The sequence below is a fragment of the Protopterus annectens genome, chromosome 4.part0 (genome assembly GCF_019279795.1).
Source record: "Protopterus annectens isolate FY-2018-M chromosome 4.part0, PAN1.0, whole genome shotgun sequence".
Lineage (NCBI taxonomy): Eukaryota > Metazoa > Chordata > Ceratodontiformes > Protopteridae > Protopterus > Protopterus annectens.
The window spans coordinates 1822932647-1822957100 of NC_056733.1; the positions used below are offsets into that span (position 1 = coordinate 1822932647).

Sequence of the window (24454 nt, forward strand, 5' to 3'; positions counted from 1 at the left end):
ACTGCCATACACTTGAACACCCTGGGGGCTGTGGTGAGACCACAGGGCAGAGCACGAAACTGGTAATGACTGGCTCCCAGCCGGAAGCATAGATGACTCCTCGACGCCCTGTCTATTTTTATGTCATTGTTAGTAAGTGTCTTGGAGATCTATTGAGCACATCCAATTGTCTTTCTCTAATAATGGGAGTATAGACTGCAGTGTCACCATCCTAAACTTTGCCTTTACTGATTCGTTCAATCTGCTGACGTCCAAGATGGGCCTCCAGTCCCCTGTACGTTTTGGCACTAAAAATAATTTGGAATAAGTTCCGGATCCTATTTGGTCTGCTGGGACGGTTTGGAGGACTCTTTTTGCTAGCAACTTGTTGACCTCTACAGTTGCCGGATCCCGGTGATTGGGTGGAACATCCGGGATCCCCTTGGTAACAAAAGGTGGAAGAGAAAAGGGTACGACAACCTCTGGTAATAATTCTTTGTACCCATTTGTCGAGTGATACTTAGGCTTTTGGATACAAAGAAATGCGACCCTCAACAACCAGACCCAGAGCAGCACAGTCAGGCCCCAAATCAGGAGCACTGGTAAGGCCGGCCCAGTTTTGCGGTCTGCCCCTGCCTCTAGGGCGACGTCTACCATTTCCTCCTTCTCCTCTGCCTCTGAAGGAGGAGTCACCCTGTGCATCTTGGAAAAACCTCAAGAACTTCCTGAACCACATTTTACCGCCCCTCTGACCCTTAGGGTATGGTCTAGAGGGGACAGTAAAACACACTCCCACAGCAGAGAGTGGTTTTCTTTCTTGTTCGCACTGGGTGAGAGTGCCCTTTACCTTGGGTCCAAACAATGGAGAACCGAAGGGGGCGTGGGTAAAGTTAGACTAGAACGGTTCTGCAGATTTACACAAACATCCAGGAATGACGCCTTAGGGAAATTCCTGAGCCCGCTGCTCAACTTGCCCCATCGGCTGCATACGAGATAAGCCTCATGGACGTCAAGGTGGACAACTGGGCAGACATCTTGTCAGGGACTCCCTCAGTACATGTACCTTGTAGAGAACCTCCTAACTCCTTAAGGAGATATCTCAAGCCTCGTGAACTGTGTAAGGTAGTTCAGCGATCTAAGAGTAAATGCCACTGAAGAGAAGATATGCTCCCCACATCTGTCCATCATTCGAGACTCCTTATTCGGCAGATGAACAGAAGTTTCCACTAGCTCCTTCTTAGTGGCCGCAGCCACCACCATCATGGCATCTACAGGAACACCTTTAGACAAAAATTCCTTTTCTCTGGGTGCAGAAACAAACTTATTTGGTCTCCTGGGGACTGGCTCCATGGTATCAGGAGTATCCCACACCTTCCGACTAACTAGCTCCATCAGTTCGAAGGGTGGAGACACCCAAGAGGCTGAAGGTTGAGACCCGAAAGCATTCAGGTACACTGACTCATCAGAAGGGGTGACAGTGGGCCAGCCGCACCTCTGCTTAAGGATTTCCAAGATGTCTACGAAGGAGACAGAGGAAGACTTGGGAGGACCCTTCTGGCTCCTCGAGGTCAGTATCCGAGGTAAGAGACTCATCCTGGGAGTCTACATGCTTCCTCTTATATGTTCTATTCCTTGGGGGCTCCTCGGAAGGATATTCTGGGGAGGTCTCGGAAGAGTGGGGGCCAGTGGCTGGTGGCTCCTGAGCCTGTGGGTCTCTGCTGTCCAGGGAGGAAGTAGGAGCACAGACAGAAGTAGGTGCCCGGGGGGGGGGGGGTGTTGGTACCACCTGGTAGAAGCTGATGATCGGGACAGCACACATCTCTCGAATGCAGCCCTCTCCGGCTCCGAGGAGACGGAGGATGCCATCGGTTCCAAAGCCATCGGCTCAGAGATAGATGTAGGACCCGAGCTCGCAGACGCGCCGAGAAGGAGGCTCGGAATGGAAGAGGTTCGGTTCCAGGTTTCCCCGTCGGGGCCAACCAGGGAGCTTCAGCTCCTAGATACCACGGACAGGACAGTGTGTCAAGAGTGGAACTCTGCTCTGAAACAACCACAGGAAAAGCTAGAACCAAGGTTACTGAAGTGGCTCCGGAACTGACTGGGTCGGCGCCAACAATTTTGGTAAGGCAGACTACTTCAAAAAAGTCTCAGCACTACCCTCTCCACATCATCTTCCAATAAACTCCTGGAAGACCTGGAGGACAGAGTAAGAGAACAGGATCTCTGCAATACTGGTGACTTCAATGTAGGGGAGATCGGTAAAGGTTCCAAAGACTGGCTGTGTTGAATACTCTCAGTGGTCGGCTCCAAGCTACTTGGCACCGACCCTGTAATCACAGTAGTACAACTCTCAATCAGCTCAGAGCTCTGTGGGGCTGATGAGACAGTAAATTTGTCAGGCTTAGTAATTTTAAGAGGCGGCTCCAAGACACCAGCCGATGCCAGGGAGAGCCTCTTAGAGGACTTAGACTTTTCCTTTTTAGATCCCTGAGATCTAGCAGAGGAGGAAGAGCTAGCCAGATCTTCCTCAAAAGAAGGTTTTAATAGACCTTTTAGAATGTGCTTATTTTTTTCTTTCTCGAAACACCCTAGCACTAAAAGAGTGGAAAAATAAGCAAGTTTCCTGTAAGTGGATGGCCCCAAAACAGTAAACTCAGTTTCTGTGGCCATCCGTTATGGACATCTTCTAGAAGCATTTTATGCATTTTTTAAAGCCAGATTGCTTATAGTCCTTGCTTTCCTTAGACATCCTCACAGAAGGTGAACAGACACAGAGACGCATACACAAGAAAGCAGGGAGGACTAGATCCTCTAACTTAAACAGGCCTAGCCCTACAGGAACGGTAAAGAGACACCATGAGGACTAGATCTTCTAACTTAAACGGGCCTAGCCCGCGCAAGAAGAAAGGGAAACTAGGTCCTCTAAAACAGACCTAGGGGAACAGAAACAATTACAGAGACTCGCACACACCCAAAATAGGAATAAAGTCTAAATTGTGGAAATTACTAACAAGGTGACCAGAACCTCGTTCTGTTTGCAACACTAATAAGAAATATTAGCAAGTGGAAAAACCGCAAAAAGTTACGACATAACTATTTAACAAACACAACCTGAGCGCAAAAGAAGCCTATGATTACTACTAATTATTTAACAAATATATTAACAAGATAAAACTGGCACACAGGATTATCCAGTACTATAAGGTCAAGGCCAACTGTACTTAAAGAAATTGCACACAAATGGCGCACTTAGTAACGCTAAGTATACCAACTGCAAAAATTACCATAACTATAGCTATGCAATGCTATTAAAGGTAAAACAGAAGAAATATCCAAAATTTTTGAACAAATTTGAAAGACTTAGCCAGAGCCAAAAAGAAGCACATCCGAACTAGACACAGCAAACGAGATCTAGGGATTGTACTGGTGCACCATGGGATAACCACCTAGCCACGAGCCAACTAGAAGACTTCCAGCTTACAAATAGGCAGAGTCGGAGCCGTGGATTGGCTCCGATCCCGTATGTAAAAATGAAGGCGAGATAGGACTACAGAACATCAGACGTTGACACAAACTAATCTGCACTTCATTCTGTCATAGAAATTTATGTTCCACAAAAATGAATGGAACCCATAGGTTTGCACACGTGTTTTATATATCGTCCATACATTCATGGATTTGTATGGAGGAAATGCATGCTATGAAAAGCAAAAGTTATATGGGGAATAGTTGCCCTTTAAGCCTGTCTACAGGAAAATCACTGAATTTGGCCCATGTTTGGTTATATGGTGATAGTGACCTACCTTCACGACCAATATCATGCATTATGAATGCTAACAGCAGAGTAAAAAAGGTTTTAAAGTATTATACATGTGAGCATGAACCATCTCACAATGAAACTCATAGTATGAATAAGATTTATACCATTCTAGCATAACACTGAACATGCTTTTGTTTATGAAATTTTAACTTCCACTTTTACTTATTAAACACACACTTTTTGCCAGAAATGGTTTACACCTGACATCAGTGCAATGTTTTATATCTACCAATATACTGAAGGTGGTTTTATCAACTGTTAGAAATAATTTCTGTTACAAATATTTTAAGTATCCATAATATGATTAATGCAAGGAGCCTATATTTAAATCACCAAGTAGGACTCAGACTGCTAAAACAGACCAAGCAGGAAGCGCACATCTTGTCAAAACATACTCTACATCACTAAAAAGCATGTACAGAAAAGTAGAATGGTACCTACTTAGTGTCAGCATACCAAATGGGATAAACCGTGTTGCTAAGATTTTTAGGCAACACTGCTGAACACAAAAATCTACATTTAAGTGCTCAAAGTGAAAGATGTGAAGACAAAGTTATGCTGCTTTTAACCTCCTTTGCAGGAAAGCATCCCAGACCACATTATACTTCTAATTTGAAACTTGACTCCTGTATAAATGATTGTTTATGCTTATAGTTCAAAGATCATCCGATTCAAATATAACACTAGACTGATGGCGGACAATACATAGATTATGGCTACAGATTTGAATATATACTAAAAAAGATGTCAATGGATACTAATAATTTCTATTCAGAAAGGCTCACATTTGTTTTCTGTTTCAATGTATAGTTCTAATTTAATACAGCAAATTATTTATATATTCTATTGAAGAGCTCTTCTCCCCAGGTCCTCCGAGTAAATTGATTCTGTCTAACAGGGACAACCTGATTAACAAAATAAATTAAATAAATCACTATAAAAACATATGGATGCTGGTCTCTTACTTGCTATGCACGTCTTTGATGGCTCCCTTCACATTGCCCAGAAAGAACTAGTATCTTTGCAGATCTAACCCTATGGTCCTGTAATGTAGGTTTTTAACTCCTCAACCCCAATCTTCTCATTCACTGCCCCCAGCTTACATTGAAGGATGCATGTTTACAAGTCCTAGTACTCTCCTTCACATCTTTCAGTAGTCTCCTAATAACTTTACAATCTGCCCCCATCAATTTGTTCTACACCCATCTCAGTTTTTCCAACTTACTGTATTTCCTTTTTAAACTCTCACATTCGCCACTGCTTTATCAGCACCCACACAAAGGTTTAACAACTATTAACCAGCTACTGTAGATATCCTGCTCTTTATCTGCTGTATTACCCATTACTCACTACCCACAGCCCCTACAGATGCCAGATGCTCTTGATTGCTACCTACCAACTTTTTAAATGATCTACCTTCTAAAGGAGTAGTTAAAAATTTGTTTTAGACACTGTAGCACATGAATCCTTTTGTCTGGGATTTACTCAAGACAAACTTTACTAACCTCAGGTAAGGTTATCATGTAAGGTACTTATCTTTTATGAGTTTGTTAGGTGTTGAATTCTGTTTTCATATATTAAAATGTTCATGTAGCACTTTATTCAATATGATCTGGCCCTACCATTTAAAAAAGGTGTCTGGCAAAATTATGGTAATCAAAATTCAAGACGTGTGCACATCAGACTAAACTTAAAAAAAAAAAAAAAAAAAAAAAAGAAGGGACAGATCTCCAAACACACAGAATACTAAACCTTTATAGTCTAATGCAGCAAATTAATTTTTCTTTTTAAGCTATGAAAACATAGTGCCCACACTAGTACTGTAATTGAGCTTTAATCAACCGTACTGCTACTTGGAAGAACTTTGGCAAAGAGAAGGACTACTACCTCATACTAACCAGAAATGGCAGAAAAGCTTCACTCCCTGAAAAATGAGTGAAGTATATGCCATGCTACCCACAAAATAAAAAGAACGTTATGGGCACATACAACCGTACAAAAAAGTATGGACAGTATAAAAACTACTAAAACCCATTACACCATCATCTAATACTACCCACAGTGAAACATTGCAAAGGATTGCTTTGGATAATATGGCGGAATCACTAATTATGCAGCAACAGGAGGCTGTTCTCAAGATGCAATCATTTCAACAAAAAGGAAATTCCCATGAATGTTGTTCAAACAATGCAGTAACAGGAAAAATCTTGTCTAAATCTCAGCTCAGAAAAGGTAACTCATGATCACATCACCTCTTGTGGGAAGATATCAGTTCATAAAATGGTTTCAATTGGTTTATGAAGAAACCTGCAAAACAGAAGATAAGCAGTATGGCACACAGTAAGACAGACATGAAATTGTTTCTTACTTCTTGCTCTCTCTAATATCAGGGCTCATTTTATGCCATCTGTAGAGAAGAAAAAAAAATCCACATTACAAAATGAAAGTCACACACAGTAATCCATTACATTACACAAAGATACTTTCCAATGACACTACAACAGCACATTAAAATCAACATTAGAAATTATGTCCAGCGCATACATTTACTTATTATATATTATCCATCACAAATTAAAGAGCACAATGCAGACATTAGCAAACAAGTTAACAGTATTATCTGTGCAGCTGAGGCTGCCAATGAAGATATTAGGGGGGGGGGGGGGGGCAGGAGGGTAAACTGAAAAACCGTGCCATAGAGAGTTCTCTGTCTCTTAATTCCAAGGTATTAAAGGAGACTGAAACTGAAAACAGATTAGCTAATGCTAGCAAACATCAAGGTTTGATTCAATCTGGTAAACAGGATGTTTTCACTACAGACATTTGGAGGAAAATCTTTAACTGATAATATTTCAAAAACTTTGCTCTGATACTACTAACGGTATTAAAGAGAAGAATGAATTACAGCAAGAGATCTCATATTCAAAGGAAACCGAGCTTTAGGAAGGTTAATTAGCAAAGACCAATATTAAAGACTGGTTTTATGCCCATAACAGATAACAGTTGAAAAGGATGTTATTCTAACTACTAGCAATTGGGGGCTTGCATTACTGGTCAATCACCATCACGGAGTAGAGAGTATATTATAGTTCTCTTTACCAGAGTTGAAGTTAACAGATAACCTTGGAAACAAATGTAAGTAAACTAGGGTTATAAAGGTCAAATCATTATTGCCTCCCTACAAAGTAAAGGTATACACCATTAAATAAGATGAAAATGCAATTCTTGATATAACGGAGTATTTTGAAACTTTAAATCTTGAGTTTGCATTATGCAAAATCTTTGCTAGCTTGTGCTGGTCAGATTAACAGAGGTCAAAGTAAACTATTTTGTGTACAATACTAAATTAATAAAACTTTGGGAAAACTATGCCCGTGATTTAAGAAGTGTTTAAAGGAATACTGTTCATCTAAATTACTAGGGATCTAAACTTAGCATCTCAATTTCAGGACAGAAGAAAAGAAAATAAGTTTCAATTAAACATGGCAGTTTAGAAGCATTTAACTTCAACAACAAGACTAATTCCCAATACTCTAGCTTATTTTCACAATAAGCTCCTCTAGAATTATTTTCTATTTTTTTTATAAAATAGTAAATAAAAATAGTCTAAAGCCACCAAGTGAGTGAACGTCTATATAACATATTTGTTATTTTCTTGTTAATATCGTAGAAGTGTTCATAAATCCTTTTTAAGGATCTTTTTTTTTTTTTTTGTAAAAGTCATGTGGAGCATTGAACAAGCAACACAACCCCACTAGTTTTGCAAATAAAAACCCTGATATACTATTTTCCTATTGTATCTAAAGATTGTTATATATGGACCATCATAACTGCAACAGCATATTTGCCATGTCGACAAGTTTCCATAAGAGCTTTCTTTTTATTAACTGGACATGTCCTACCACCCCTCTGCAAAATATCTTTTGTATTCCTCCATTTCCTAAAAATTAATGGTACATCTCTTAACTTTGACTTGATCTCCAGAGAAAAGGAGAACTCCCAATTTCTCTTGATGATCTTGCCAATCGACAAAAGAAATCAGTGTTGAAAGTATCAAAGCATTTGACTTATGGGAGATGTTCCAGCCAATTCTAAACGGAGAGGATTTGTTATTTAAAATGAGTCTAAAAGAATGTCTTTTCCTAGTTCTTGCCTAATTATGTCCAGTAAGTCCTCAGGGTAGCCTCCATCTTTAATCATTACAAGTTAAACTTGAATATCAAAAGACAAGTTTTAACCAAGTCTCATCATCTGCCCCTTCTTTTTTGATGGTGTGGGGCCAAATAGAAACTATAAGGGTAAAAATGCATCTTTTCTACATAAGTTTGACAATTCATGTTATCTATATACTTACTAATACTTCCAAACACATATAAAAAGAAATGCAAATTAATTTCAGAAAGGGGTGGCATTTCATTTGTTTGTGTCTTTTGGCTTTTAGGGGTCGCCACAGTGGAACTCAGGTCCGATAATGATTGGCAATAGAGTTTTACGTGCTGGCTTGCCGGGCCTAACGCACAACCTTCAACGAAGGAAGGCCCATTCACGCATGTCACCACACAGAAGACACTAACTGGTGGCATTTAATATATAATGAAAAAATAAATCTAATTTGGCAATCTCCAATTTTCCATAAAACAAATGCATCAACCAAAAAATTGTTGCAAAAGAGCATATACTTCAAATTCAGAGCTAAAACTAACTTTTTTCCCCAAGCAGCAATTACTATATTGGCTTAACAAGGGGCACAACCGCCCCCCCCCCATGTTAATGCCCATTATCTGATGGAAGTATTGTCAAAACTACCATAGTTAACCAAATTGTTTGCTTCTTTAGTAGAATTACTTTTCCTACACTAAAACTTCAAAAAACAATTTATACCAACAGAATGTGGTATAAACAGATTCACCACATCAACAGTGACAAAAATACATTTATCAGACTTGACACTGGATAGGTTTACAAGCATCATGAGCCCTTAAGAGATGCATGGTTATGAAACAACTGTTTTAATTTATCAGCAACAAACAAACCAGAAGGTTCAGTCTTGGATCACCCTGCTGCCATAATGGGTCGCTGTGGGGAATTGCTTGAATCCTTATGAATCTTGAGCATTCCAAAGACAGGAATATATGGACTACCTTATGAAAATCACTTTCATCTTTTGAAAGAGAACCATCTATGACACTATCAAACATTAAGCAATCTCTGAATTTGTGATATAAATGTGTCATGAACTGATATTATATTTCATCATTATAAAGCATAGTCAACATCTAGCTGGAATACTCCTGGGTATCCACAATTAACACCCCCCCTGCCAGGATTCATAATTGTAATTTGTTGAAATATCAAATAAAATTTCTCTCAAATACAGAGAAATTAAAATGAACACTCCTTTTCCTACAAAGTAGTCTAATAAAGTCACCCTCACAGAATCATTCACAAGCTGAAATAGCCAAATGGACTGGAGGGAGAGGGTTAAAAGTGCCTTTCTTCAAAGCAAGTGTCGAATCACATGGGCAATCACCATGTCCAAAATTCAATTTTAAATTTAACTTTGTTAAATAACTTAGACAATTAAGCTCTCAGCCATCTCATTTTTCGATGTAGGGACATATGCAAATCTCATTTTAAATAAACTAACATGATGTTCCATTAAATCCAAACCATTAAAATTATACATGTTAAAATGACTGATAGAGCCTTCATTAACTAGATCTTTCGTGTCCCCATTCACTGATTTGTTTCTTTTGTTTGAATTGTCCAGCCATCTTCATTGTTAAACTTTTTTTTTTTTTGGTAGCCTTTCGGACTTCTGAACTTCCAAAAAAGGCTTCTGGTAACTCTTTTTAAAGATTCTGGCAGGTTATTTGAGTTTTGCTGATGGAGAAAAATGAATTAAAATTTGACAAGTAAACTTGCCATTTAAAATCAAGAGGGATTGGGTATGCTTTTTCACAGTAATCGTTGCCCAGAAGCTACTGCTTTTCATTTCTATTCCTTGTGTTTATCAAAGTGCTTTATGACAGTAACAGGATTTAATTTTCACCCTCTCCAGGGACATTACCCTAGTAACCTCTTATGATCCTACGACTGTTAAGGACATTTTTAAGAAAGTTGATAAAGAACTTAAAGGGCGAAGGGACAGAAAAGTTGCTTTGGGACAATTTCAGATTTCTGAAAAAATGAGTAAAAGACTTCCAGAGGAGGTTGCTGGGAAAAAGATTTCAGAAATTAATTTAACAGTTGAGGATAAATGCTTCTAAACTGCCAGGCTTAAATGCAAGTAATTCCATTTATCTTATCCCAAAATTATGAGCCAAGTTGTGAATGACAGTTTAAATGATAATTTTTTGCATAGGATCATAGGAGGTTACTAGACTAAAGGCCATGGGGCCCTTGCAAGCCTAGCCAATAGTTTATCCCCCCAAAAATACCTCAGTCAGCACCTGTCACCCCTGTCAATGAGGGACAAAGGTGGAACTCCAGGGACAAATTTGTGGTTTCCCATCCACTCAAGGTTGTGCTTGAAGAGGGTCAGTGAGGTATTCTGACATGTACGGGAATTCTATTCCAGAGACGGGGGAGCCTCTTTCTCCAGCAGGTTTTGATGATGTTGCATATTAGATTTAGGCCTATCGAGTGGGTAATATGGGAGGAATTAGACTGGATATGGAGAGTCTCCAGTAGGGGACGGTCCGATGTTGTCTTGCAGGTGAGACACAGATCACCTCTCAGCAATCTATATGATATAGATTAATGTGATAGTGATTTCAGCATGTCCACACAGAACAGGTTTTGGAGGCCATGGATTCTCTCTGATGCATTTCTGTGGCCTTTACAGTTGGTGCAGATGTTTGAAGAGGTATATACCGAATGGGGTGTTATACTCAATTATAGGTCTAATGAGGGAGGAGTGCAGAGAGGTAACCTTTTTTCTGGATGCAATCCCTTTACTTATGAGAAGAATGAAGTAAAAGGCTTTTCTGACCAATGCCGCCATATGATGGTCGCATGCGAGATTGTTGTCAACCTGAGTACCAGAGTCTCTCACCACGGGTTGTGTGCTTAGGGAGGTTGCCGATTATGTGGTAATCAGTAGGGGCCATGCTTTCACCGAATGGTATGATAATACATGTTTTTGCATTTAACTTAACGCCATGACTTTGGCATCACTGATGTGTAGCTATGAGACCCTCTTCCAGGATATCAACGTCATTTGGTGAATCAGTGACAGCATCCAACTTAAAGTCATTTGCATATTTGGTCGGCCACAGGCCTTTTGTCTTTGCCTGGACCACTGAGAAGTAGATGCAAGAAAGTAAGGGTACCATAACAGATCCCTGGGGTTCACCACTAGTGACAGGTCTGCTGTTGGAGGTGGTGGGGAATATTTTGACCTTGTGGGTTCTGTGAGCCAGTTGAACACCCATGTGATGAAATAAGGATTAACTAAGTTGTGCTAGCTTTTCAATGATGCCAGAGTGGGTGATTGTGTCAAAGGCCTTGGCCAGTTCAAGATAAGCTGCAAGCACATATTTTCCCTCATTCAGGGCCTTGGTAACAGTCTCAAAGAAGTCAGCTAGGTTCAATAAGCAAGATATGCACCTGATTAACCTAAATTTGCTGGGGACGCGTGTTTGGAGACAGCCCATGTCCTTGTTTAGGAGATCCATAATATGCTCCATGGCTTATGAAGCTAAAGGGGTGAGTTTCCCAGGTCAGTAATAGCACCACATTTGTGCAAGGGGATGACAATGGCAGTTAATTAGGCTGTGGTTGAATACGGTGCTCAATGGCGAAGCTAGTTCTTGCTGGAGATGGTGCAGAATACAGCCTGGAACATTATCAGATCCCATGGAAAGTACAGTTGCGTACACTTACCATAAATGTGGATGTTAGAGTGTATTCACTGTTACAGTCATCACACTTGGGTTATCTGCCTGCAGGTAGCCCTCAGTCTGCACGAATACCAGAGTCTTGGGATTTTCTGCTAATGCTGTCGCCTCTTCCATGACATCAGGTGGTCAGGGTATAAAATATGCAGCTGAGGCCATTACATCAGTTTTTCCTTACCCAGATGTCAGGAGCCCCCAAAATAGGAAGCAATCACATGGGTGTGGAACACCTCTAGTAGAAAATAAATACCAATGCCATAAGATATGGCCACAAAAGAGGACAGGTAGAAAGTATAGAAAAGACAGGGGGCTGGAGGGAGAGTAATAAGGACTGCAACAGTGAATACACAAACATCTACATTTATGGTAAGGTGTACACAACTATACTATGTTCTTCGTGTTTCACTGTTGCAGTCATCACACTTGGGTTGATTCCAAGAGCTGAGGGAGAGTGGAGGCAGTCGAGAAGTATTGGGGCTGGCTAGGGAGGCAGTCGAGAAGTATTGGGGCTGGCTAGGGAGGCAGTCGAGAAGTATTGGGGCTGGCTAGGGAGGCAGTCGAGAAGTATTGGGGCTGGCTAGGGAGGCAGTCGAGAAGTATTGGGGCTGGCTAGGGAGGCAGTCGAGAAGTATTGGGGCTGGCTAGGGAGGCAGTCGAGAAGTATTGGGGCTGGCTAGGGAGGCAGTCGAGAAGTATTGGGGCTGGCTAGGGAGGCAGTCGAGAAGTATTGGGGCTGGCTAGGGAGGCAGTCGAGAAGTATTGGGGCTGGCTAGCAGGCCTTGTAAGACTGCTGTGGCAAATCCAGCTCTAGATTAAGAAAAGATAGGCAAGTGTTAAGGCTTGGTCAATGTGTGTACAGAACTCAAGGTTGCAGCTTCCAAGATGTCCCTGGTAGGGACTCCCCTGCGAAATGCTGTAGAGGTTGAGGTAGCCCTAGTGGAATTAGGTCTGATCCCCTGTGGGGTACGTTTTCCATGGTGTTTGTAGCAGAAATGGATGCAGTGTGCTACCCACTTAGAAATGGTTTGCTTTGAAATGGCCTTGCCTTCTGCCCCAGTAGCAAAACTGACTAGCAGCTGGTCAGATTTTCTGAAAGGTTTAGTCCCGTCATGGTAGAACCAGAGTGGTCTGTGCACGTCCAAGGAGTACAGGATCCTTTCCCCTTTATTCTGAGGATTAGGAAAAAAGGTTGGTAAATGGACGGATTGGTTTAAAGCCACACTGGATACCACCTTGGGCATAAATGATGGGTTAGTCCTGAGGGAAACCCTGTCCGCATGAAAGATAATGAAGGGTTCCACAGCCATAAGGGCCTGTAACTCAAGACACTTCTTGCTGAAGTGATGGCTAGAAGTAAATCTGTTTTCCAAAGAGGAATTTTAACTCTGCTGTAGCAACAGGCTCAAAAGGGGGGAATAAAGTCCCAGGCAGGAGTGGGAGCTCTCCTTGGGGGTCTTAAATTGTCAGTTCCTCTAAGGAACGGTTTGATCAAAGGGTGAGAGAAGAGTGGTGGCTTAGTATTATAATGAGATGAGATGGCAGAGGCATGAATCTTAATTGATGAGAAGGATAGGCCTTTGTGGAGCAGCTCTGCTAGATAATCTAGGATTTGAGGTAAGGTGAGCACTGCTGTCTCCTTTCCTCGAGACTGCCTCTAAGAACAGCATCTTTTCCACTCTTCTGAATAGGATTTCCTAGTACTAGGCCTCCTGGCCACAAGGATAACATCCAGCACCTGTTTGCGGAGGGTTGCTGGTGATGTATTCAGGGAATAAGCCAGGCTGCCAGGTTCAGGGTTTGCAGCTGAGAATGCAAAATCTGTCCCTCCTGCTAGGACAGCAGAGAGGGGGTCTGATGTAGGTTCCAGGGTGGCACTGCTGTCAGACTGCATAGGAATGGGCAACAATGCTGGCGTGGCCAGTCGGGTGTAATAAGGATTGTCCTTGGCCTGTCCTGTTTGATCTTGAGTAGTACTTTTGAAAGGAGTGCCAGAGGAGGAAAGGCATAGATTGAGAGGTTTTCCCATGTAAAGGCTAGGGCATCCACTTTCTATGCTTGGCTGTGGGGAATTCTGGTGCAAATTTGCTCAGCTGATTTTGGAGGGAAGCGAAGAGGTTCACTTCTGGTGTCCCCCACCTGTGTATTAGAAGTTTGAATGAGCTGGGTTCCAGTTTCCACTCGTGTGGGTCCATTAGATTTCTGCTCAAGTCTGCCAGTGAATTTTGTTTGCCTGGCAGGAATTGAGCTTTTAGGTGCACTTGATAGCTCAAGACAGTGTCCCACAGAGCCATGGCTAACCTGCAGAGTGGGTAGGAATAAGTTCCCCTCTGCATGTTTATGTAACACACAACTGTGGTGTTCTCTGTCTTTATCAAGAGTTGTCCTAGCAGGATAAGGTATTTGAAGGCTGTCAGTGCATTCTGTACAGCTAACACTTTTTGAGTGATACGCAGGTGAATCTGTCCTGGGCTCTATTTGCCTTGAAAGCATTTGCCTGCCATGTGAGCCCCCCATGCATAGTCTGATGCATCTGTTGTCAGGGTTTGGGCGGTGAGGGGTTGTGTGAAAGGGAGTCCCTTGTTGTGGTTGCAAGCCTCTGTCCACCAAAGGAACTCTGCCCTTAGGCAAGGAATGACAGGAATCACTGTTTCCAGGTCCTGAGAATGTTGACACCAGAAACTTAAAGTACCACTGAAGTTTCCTCATATGCAGTCTTGCATATGGAATTAGTAGAATGCATGAGGCCATGAACTCTAGGGCTTGCAGTATTTTTCTTGCAGATAGCAGGTAATGGGTGGCCAGTAGTTTGAAGTAATTTGTCAAATAAACCTGCTTTTCTGGAGTGAGGAATGACATCTGGGAAGTTGTGTTCAAGCTTGCTCCCAGGAATACAATCTTTTGGCTGGGTACCAGATGTGATTTCTTTTCGTTCATGGTATACCCCAGAGAAGTTAGGAGTCTCTTTACAAACATCAGGTGCTGAAGTAGCAATTTCTGACTGTCTGCCTGAATCAGGCAATCGTCCAAGTATGGGTAAATATGAACATTTCTCTGCCTCCAGTATGCAATGGCTGGAGCCAAGCACTCTGATTGCCCTGGACGCAGTAGATAAACCAAAGGGAAGTGTACAAAACGGATAGTGCACAGAGCCTGCCCTGAAACGAAAACATTTCCTGCAAGATTCCCTTATGGGAATGCGCAGATAAGCTTCTTTTAAGTCCAGGGTGACTAGCCAGGAGTCCTTGGCTAGCATAGGAAGCAGCTGCTGGAGTTAAGCATTTTGAATTTTCGTACAACCAGGAAGGAGTCGAGAGTGAAAAGATCCAGAAAACAGCGCCACGAGTTCTCTTTTCTGGGCACCAGGGACAGTCTGGAGTAGAAACCCTGTCCCTTTGCTCTGTTGGAACAGGTTGAATAGCCCTGATGCTGAGAAGAGAAAGTACTTGCTTCTGGGCCTCTGCCTACTGGTTTGGAGGAAGGTCTGGCAATCTGCGTGGGGCTGGCAGTGAGTGGAAGTAGAATCTGTAACTCTGGGATACAATGTTTAAGACACATCAGTCCTGGGTAATATACTCCCAGTTTTTTGCATGCAGGGTGAGTTTTCCTCCTAGGGGTGCAAGTACTTGGGCATGGCTGGGAAGGATGAAGGACAAGTCATTGTGATCTTTTTCCATAAGGGGGTGGCTTACCACTCCATGTTTTTGAGGAGGGAGCACTTCATTGTTTAGATCTGTGCACACCCTGAGACTGTAGTCTTTGTGGTTTGTTGCCCCTGGGTTTGGACTAAGAGGGACTGGAAAGGACCAGTGTTTTGAAGGCCAATGCATACTGAATCTAGGTGGCTGTACCTGTAAGAAATCTTTAACAGTTTGCATAGATTTAGCGTTTTCCTCCATCTTTTTAAGAACTTAAAATGCTTTTGAGCCAAACATTCTTGGTTTAATGGAGCATCTAGTAATTTTGCTTCAACATGGTCTGCCAAGATTTGTTCCTTCAGCCAAGCATGCCTTCTCAGAACAGACCTAGCGACAGCAGCCCTGCAAGATGATTCTAAGACATCAAAACCACACTGCAAAGTATGTTTACCAACTTGGTTTGCCGAATGCATTAACTCTTGTAAGTCTATTTTCTGCACAATCAGGAATCAAAATTTTTTGTTTAATTAGTTCCATAATATGTTTCTAGTACTTCAACATGTGAAACTGGCAATTTAAAGCCCTGATGGCAAGAGTTGCAGAGGTATATACCCTTCTTACCCAATCTGTCTAAAGCCCTAGAATCCATGTCCGAAGGGGTAGGGTTTTTGACTGTAGTAGCCTTAATACCTTTAGGTCCCTGGGAAATGGTCTCTGGATCCACAGTGGGATTTTTAGAGAGAAATTGGTGAAAGTCAGTTACTCTGTAGGACTTGTCACACTTTCAAAGAGCTGGTGTGAAAGTATCAGGTGTAAGACTGGATTCCATAAAGACATCTACAATATCCAGGACAGGGAGTATAGCTAGAGGCCTATGCTGAGGCAAGTCTAAAAATTCCCAGAGTCTTTTTGGACTGTGGGCAGTTCTGGCATTCCCAGCGGAAATGCTCTCTCAGGGTACGCAAGGTTTCACCGAAAGAAAATTCCTCGGGGGTGGGGGGTGGCACAGGGAATGGAATCCTCTTCATCTGAGTCATCATAGGTAGATAAGGGTATGCCCTGGTAATCACAGGCGTCTGTCATCGGACTCATGCTCTGTAGAATCAGAAGGAAAATCTATTTTGTCATTTAGAGGTGGAAGGCTGTCATCCCCTAATGAAAGTAATAAGGTCTTCAGCCATTCTAAGCATTTGTTTCTGTGGCATGGGAGCTTGAGAATGCACTTTGGTCGTCTGTTTCCTAAGGGTAGTGCGAACTCTGGGCCTGAGAAATTTGGTAGTTTTAGTCATTAACTAAGTAGTCTGTTTAATAGGAACATCAGAAGGTCTGATTACACCCTCAGAAGTTGGTGCCTGCACAGCAGCTCCGGACCCATCCAAGGAAGAAGCATTTGCAGATTCTATAGTCGAAAAAGCATTTTGCGGCATACCGGACTCAGAATGGGTCTCAGTAGAAGCCTACAAATCTGTAGAAGCGCATAACAGGGGCTGCAAAAGCTCCTCACCGAGTACCGGCGGACTGACGACTAGCTTAACGAAAGCTAGTCGGCAGTTTTGGACCTAAGCGGTCTGTCTTTATAATTGCTTTTTTTCAGAACGGTAGTCGGAGGGCTTATCGAAGCCATTTCAGAATACAGTGAACGAGAGAGAAAGAATTTAGTGACAAAAATAGCCTGATAACGAATAGTTCGGGTGTTTAACAAGGCACAAAACCGAAAGCGAGGAATGTCATAGGCTTAAATAGGTGACCCAGTAAGATTGAAAATCTGAGGTATTTGCTTTCTACAGACAAGACAATTGTTAACTTTTTTCTGACATTGGTTACAGCAAGAAAAAATGAACCCTAATGGGGTACTTAGCTTTAGAAGACTTCAGGTTTGAAAAACTAGAAAAATGAAAATTTCAGGAATCGACCTACCGGCACTTGCAAACTGCTTCTGCTTCGGGCTCCCACATGGCAAGAAAAGCTGATGTAATGGCGTCAGCTGCACGTTTTATACTCCGACATCACGGAAGAGGCGACAGCATTCGATGCAGAAATCCCAGGACTATTATTCGGGCCGACTGAGGAATACCTGCAGGCAGATAACCCAAGTGTGATGACTGCAACAGTGAAACACTAAGAACATCCTGTGAGATAGAGCCTTAAACACTTGATCTACGGAAATGTGAGGTGTGGAATAAGTACCAGAGATATTGACTGGGACTTTGTGGGGGTGATAAGGGAGTGAAGTTTGCAATGAACCTATCAACTAGCAGGCTGGCTAACTCGACAGGATCAGTGCAAGAGGTAACATTAAGTACTAATTCAGAACAAACTTGGGCTTTGCCAGGGAGGTTCCTAACGCAACTGAAGGACTTGTGGTTTCCCTCTGTTTCAGAGGCTAGTTTCAACTAATAACTGGCTTTGGAGTTCTTCACTAGGGATCTAATTTGCTTGAGGCAGAGGAAAGAGATTTTCCTATTTGGAATTTGTTTCTTTTTACCCTTGAACAGTTGCTTCCTTTGGCTGTAAAAACTGTTGATAACAGGATATCCAAACAGATTTGTATTTCCTTGTGGAGCAGGTTTAAATTCTGTTTGGTATGGCTGAGTCCATGCAGCTGTACAGGTGCTTGTACACTGTACTGGAATACTGTCCAGCATAGTTGTCTGCATCCTCTGAGGGGGGCAGTGGTGTGATGCTGCTGATACCCCTCCCTTAGGAGGGGGTAGTTCGCTTTTGAGAAATTTTATTTAGCCTGGTTACAGCTAGGGAGGGGTGTATGAGACAGAAACTTGGAATGGGACAGACTGACGTGATCTCACCAGGAAGAACTTATTCACATTTTTATAATGCTGCTTGTTTACTGTGGATTTCTTTAAATTTCTGTGGGATTGGACTGCACTTCTTTACACTGTTGGGTCATTAACATAAAATGATTGCTGGTAGGTCATGAAACTTGATTCAGGTTCCATGTGTTAGGAAAGCCTGATTGGGTAGGTGTAATCATGTGAATTTTTTTTTTTTTTTTTTTTTTTTTTTTTTTTTTTAAGTGGGGCTTGAGGCGTTTCATTCTTCTGATGAAGTCCTGTTAGTGTTTATTGGGATGAAAGTGCTCAATTTGTGCTATTCGGCTAGAAACCTGGGCTATGCTCCTACAGTTTTCTTTTACAAGTTTAGCTTACTATTCACTTGTAGAGCCGCTCTGCCAAATTTGCCTTCATGAAAATTTCTTGGCAAGTGATCACAAATTTTTTTAGGAATATGTTAACTCCTATAGGAATGAAATGGATCATATTAATTATATGTTTTAGAGGAATCAAAAAGATTAGTGATCACAAATTGCGAGATAATAAATTAAATATTTTATTGGTTTATGGCATAGTTATGCATGACTGTTGCTCTCAGTTCATGGAAAACAATTGATTTGACAAAATGTCCCAATATTACTTAAGTAACTTCATCATAAATAAAATAAAAACTGATACACTGAGTGGACCAGATTGCACTCCTGAAAATTTGTTGGTTTATCTAAAAGTTAGTGTATTAACCAAGGCAATTAAACCTATACAGAACACATACTAAGATTTAGGAAGTAATAGGTTAATTTAGTTTTGAATTTTGGAGAGAAGATGGCAGCAAAAAATAATTGCCCAGCAGGCTGAACACCAATATTATGCAAATGCTTAAAGAGATACATTAGTGAAATTATACTGAAAACTAATTTTGCACCTGCTTCAAAATTTTTCAACATGTTTTAAAAGCTGTTCTAACACTTAATTTCTCAAGCTTTTATGCGTGCATCTTCAGGGCTATGGAGATGGAAACTGGTACAGGTGTAATATATTTGGAATTAACAAAACATTTCACTTGCTATCATTCCATACAACTGATTTGGCAATTGAATAATACAAGTTTAATCAATATTTATCTGATTAATCACTGGCTCAGAGGCAGAATCCAAACAGTGATTCAAGGACAAAAAATCAGATCCAGCACTGTTCAAATCAGGTGTGCCTCAGGGATCTGTACTCAAGCCTTTATTTTACAGTTTCATTTTGCCTAAGCTTCAAGTGATCACTTTCAAAGCCATCTGTAATGAGGCTTTGAATCATATGGGTCGGAATATCAAAAACTAAGAGAGGTCACAATCTAAGCTATCAAAGGTACATATATGGCCGATTTTGGAAAACAATGTAGTGCCCTGTACTGAACAGACAACTTAATTTTACAGACCAGGGCAATGTAAATGTACAAAAGGAATAACTGATATTAAGCAGTTATACTAGGATACATTTCAGCAAGTATTTATTCCCTACATTATAGATATATCAGTGGTTGACTTGTTTGTCTAGAAGGTGTTTAATGACTCTATTCTTTATTGGGTTTGTAGGTATATGACAATACAAACATAATAATGTAATCATAATTTAAAGTTCTCTTTAGAGTTGAGTAATAAATGTTCTGTTTTTCTTAAAACAATCTCTACTTTCTACCGCTTACTTTCCATCTCATCCTCCTATCTCCCTCATTCCCCACTATCATACTCACACCCACAACTTCTTACTGACTCCATTCTCCCCTTTTACTCATCTTGTTTCTTCCCTTTACCTCCCCAACTTTTACTTACCCCACTATAATCACCCATTACTCACGGCTCCTAGCCCTCCTCTCTCTCCTCCAGCTGACTACTAAAGCTATTTCTCAATAAATCTCTCAAAATTAAAATTTACATAAAAAAAGCACATATCACTATGTATTTATACCATAATACTACAATCATTATGACAACCATTTTTTCCATTCAACGTCATTTAGATATTTTTATTTTCCATTCACATTGTTCCATTTTTTTATCCTTAAACTTTACATATTTTTACCATCCAGATGTTTTATTTTTATGTACTGCTCACTGATACTATACTAGTACCCGAAAAAGAACTATTTTAACAACTATGCTGTCTTACACTATCAATTCAATGTTGTATTGGTAAATGTATAAATTGTTTCAAATCAACTCTACTGGTTTATCTGCATAATTATGTTTTTTACAACTGCTGGAACTATTCACCCTGGGCCTCCCCTGAAAATGGATTCCTGACCCAGACTTATCAGATCACCAAATGTCTAAACAAAATAAACAAAAAATACACAAGATAACAATTATAGAATAAATTACTTGACTACATCGGAGGTGCAAATAGTACAGCAACATTTAAGAATTTTTTTTTATAATTAGGCTGTGGCTATGGTGTTGGATTCAAAAAGTTAGAGACTGCTCCTTAAAAACAGAAAAGGCTTGAACAATAACTTCTAAAACATTAAGGCAGCTAAGGGAAATCCACAGTGGTTCAGCCACAATTATAGACACAGAAAGAATGGGATTTGGGAGAGAAAATTTTAATGAAAAAGAACAGCTATCCCACAATGAAAAATAAAGGCTTTCAAATATACAACTAACCATCTTTACAATAGTGAAAAAAAGGCAAATCACTGCAAATAGAGGACTACAACCAATGCAAGGCTTCAAGACCCCCAACTCCATGACATACCTCCCAAGGTGGTTTAATTATACTAGGTCAGTAAAGTCATGTGAGGTATTAAACATATTCAAAATGGAAGACTAACAAAACTACAAAACAAGGGCAAACACATAACAGGATGCGGACATGCTCATTCACTTCCCACCCTACAGACCTCCCATTGGGACTACCAATTATACTGGGTGCCTATAACACTTGTGTAGGCAAAGGTAATTCATACGGTTAACTTCTGGCAAACCTACAAAACACATGAAGGAAAGCTTAATTGAGAAGCTTAGCTCCTTTAAACTGACAGGAAATCAATAAGCAATTTATTCAATCAGATGCAGTGTAAAAGCTTTCATGACACTGCTCTTGCACCAAGAAACACAGAAAAAATGGACACTAAAGTATGGAATATCATCTATTATACAATGACCCCCCCCTATAATATTCCAAGACGTACACGATGATTAGTCAAAGTGCCCATTGTAAATCCCACAATATACCGATAAAAAAAAGATCTGGTCGTCCAGACTTTTTTCCGTTGGTATAAAAAGTGTCCAAAACTTTTTTTTTTTTTTAAAACAAAAAAAAAAAATGGAGCAAGAGACTTCCTCCATTGCTTCCATTTCAAAGCATTGATGTACAGGGCGTGCATAGAAATGCAAGTCCCATATGCATGTGCAGTACATAAACACAAAGAAGCAGTATACCACCACCAGAAGAACAGTAATATCCGTTATACAAAGAGTATTTTTTCTTAAATAATGTTTTTGTATAATAGCAACAGATTCCGTGGTTGTTGTATATCAAAATTTACCCATTGTTAGGTTTACTCATTCGGGCTTCGCACTCATGATTAAACCGCGCCAACCGTGGGTAAATCTACAATATACTACACCACGTCGGTTATTGCTTAAGTAAAGGTCAAAATAAAGCTTTCATTTAAATAGGCAACAAACACATCTCTATTAGTAAAGAAAAGCTGATGAGTCAATGGTCTTTGAGAAAATACACACCAAAGGTACTAGCTAGCATACATTCCTCCTGCCTATAATGCTTACTGAAGCCATGAACATCTGCTGTAACAGAGGTAATCTACAGAAGGCTCCTTGTATAGCTACTAATCAATCAACTACTGTGAACTCCTAAATGATGGTATCATGACCACTGCAGTCTAACAGGAAAAACAAGAAGCACTAGTTGGTGACCAATCTGCTTCAGGAAAAAAATAACTTCCTTTTTCCAGATTGATTTGGCAATGTCTTACCATAACGATCCATCTGAGTTGTTGATCTTCTTCCATTCATCACTGATGGTACGGTTCCGAACCCTCGGAACAGAGTGTGCCAAATACCAAGCTAGCATACACCAAACTCTCGGGCCATGCTACCACCCACAATGCCCTTCATCACATACCTCAGATAGAGTTTGCACAACATATAGTAGAAACATACATTAGAAACAGAAATAAAGGCAAAGGCCACCTCTGCGCAAAAACCCTAACACACCAAAATAACCCGAAGATCCGCCAGGAGGATTTGGCGGAGGAAGCTGGAAGGGTGTGATGAATGGAAGAAGATCAACAACTCAGATGGAACGTTATGGTAAGACATAACTTCTTAATCTGAAGTTGTTAATCTTCTTCCATTCCTCACCGATGGGACAGACTCCCACTTACTACAGAATCTTGGGTGGATTCATGGAAGAAAATTCCAGAGTACCATAGAGCCAAAGGCAGTTCTTCCCCTGGGGATCAGATCAATTTCTAAGGCTTGATAAAGGTATGGGGTGTAGGCCCAAGTGGCAGCTGCACAAATATCATCCATGAAAGCCCTAATATGAAAGGAGACAGAAGCAGCCACAGCTCTAGTGGAATGAGGTTTAAAGCAGCCAGGAGTGGATTCCACCTGCAGAGAATAAACAAAGGAGATGCAATCCCTAAGACATTTAGACAAGGTAACCTTAGACACTGCTGATCCCATTCTAGAGCCTGCAAAGGCAACAAAAAGCTGATCTGACTTACGAAATGACTTTGTCATGTACAAATAAAAAACGTAACTGTCTGTGGACATCCAAGGAATGAAGACAGTATTCCCCCTTTGTTGGTATAATGAGGGAAAAACACAGGCAACTCAATGGACTGATAAATAGAGAAATCCGAAACCACCTTTGCTAAGAAAGTGGGATTGGTGTGAAGTGATACTCTGTCCTTATGTAAAATCAAATAAGAACTCAATGCATAATGCTTGCAGCTCTGATACACATCTGGCTGGAGTAACCGCCACCACAAACAAGGTCTACCAAGACAGAAATTTCACATCATAGGTTGCAGCCAGCTCAAAGGGAGGTAGAGACAAAGTATGAAGCACCCTAGACAGATTCCAAGATTCCACAGGTTGCCTAATGGGCGGTCTAGAATGAAAAATTTCCATCAAGAAGGTCTTACACAGACGAGAAGATAATAGGAATTCCGTCTGAACCATCATGGAAATTGGAGATGGCAGCTAGATGCACCCGAATCGTGAATTCAGAAGCCCCGTTAAAGAAAAGATCGGTCAGGTATTGAAGAACCAAAGCTACTGGAAGAGAGACAGGATCCAGAGACAGCTCTTGTGCCCACAAGGAAAAGCGTCTCCACTTGTCTTTAAAAAGTTTTCTGGTAGAAGCTTTATGGGAGGCCAAAATAATATTTCGTACCGGAGAAGAGAGTGATTCAAGCCTGGCTACTAACGGAAGTGGAGCAACCAAGCTGTCAGTTTGAGCGTGTTCGAATTTGGAGACTACAACCCTTGGGGGTGAGAAATGAGATCCTGATGGAAGTCGAGGATCCAAGGAGGTCGGAGCAGGTGTGGCTGAAGGAAGGGGAACCAAAGCTGTTGAGGCCAGAATGGAGCAATGAGAATTATTCTGCTTCTAAACACAGTAGATTTCCTTAAGACCAAGGGTATCAAGCGGATGGGAGAATAAGCGTACAGGAGACCCGCGGGCCAATCGTGAGGCAAAGCATCTCTCGGGGACTCCCCAGGCGGAGAAAAGAGAGCAAAGTAGCTGCTGCACTTCATATTGGAGGGGGAGGAAAACTGAATGCAGCAAGGTCGACCCAAGCGGCTGAAAATTTCCTCTGCCACTCTCAGGTTGAGAGACCACTTGTGAGGAAGCAGGATGCATCTGCTCAGCCTGTCCGCAATCACGTTGGAACTCCCCGGGATGTGTGTTGCAATCAGGAAACGGTTGGAAGCTATCGCCCACTGCCAAATTCTCATAGCTTCGTGGCAAAAGGGGAAAAATCTGGTCCTTCCCTGCTTGTTGATGTACCAGACCAGACATGATGTCAGACTGGATAGCAATTGGTCCGAGAGGAAGAAGAGGATGGAGAGCTTGTAACACCAGTAATGGCTCTGAGCTCTAGAATGTTGATATCCAAGTCGACTTCTAGAGGAGACCACATGCCTTAAACGTATTTTCCCTGAAAGTGGCCCCCCACCCTACCAGGGAAGCATCCATAGTCACCGTTGCTTTGGGCTGAAGAGGTTGAAAGGGTCGACACCAAAGACTATCATCCATTCTCATCCACCAAAGGAGATAATGTTTGCAGAGATCAGTGATTAG

General features: G+C 41.3%; 1 protein-coding gene across 1 annotated transcript in view; it reads right to left on the bottom strand.

The window, feature by feature from the left end:
* Positions 1-24454, bottom strand: part of CDC25C (cell division cycle 25C) — a 1649736-nt gene that overhangs the window by 1359287 nt on the left and 265995 nt on the right. The window contains exon 5 of the mRNA XM_044069511.1: positions 6168-6206. Within this exon, the coding sequence (XP_043925446.1) occupies positions 6168-6206 (39 nt within the window). The remainder of the gene's footprint in view (positions 1-6167; positions 6207-24454) is intronic.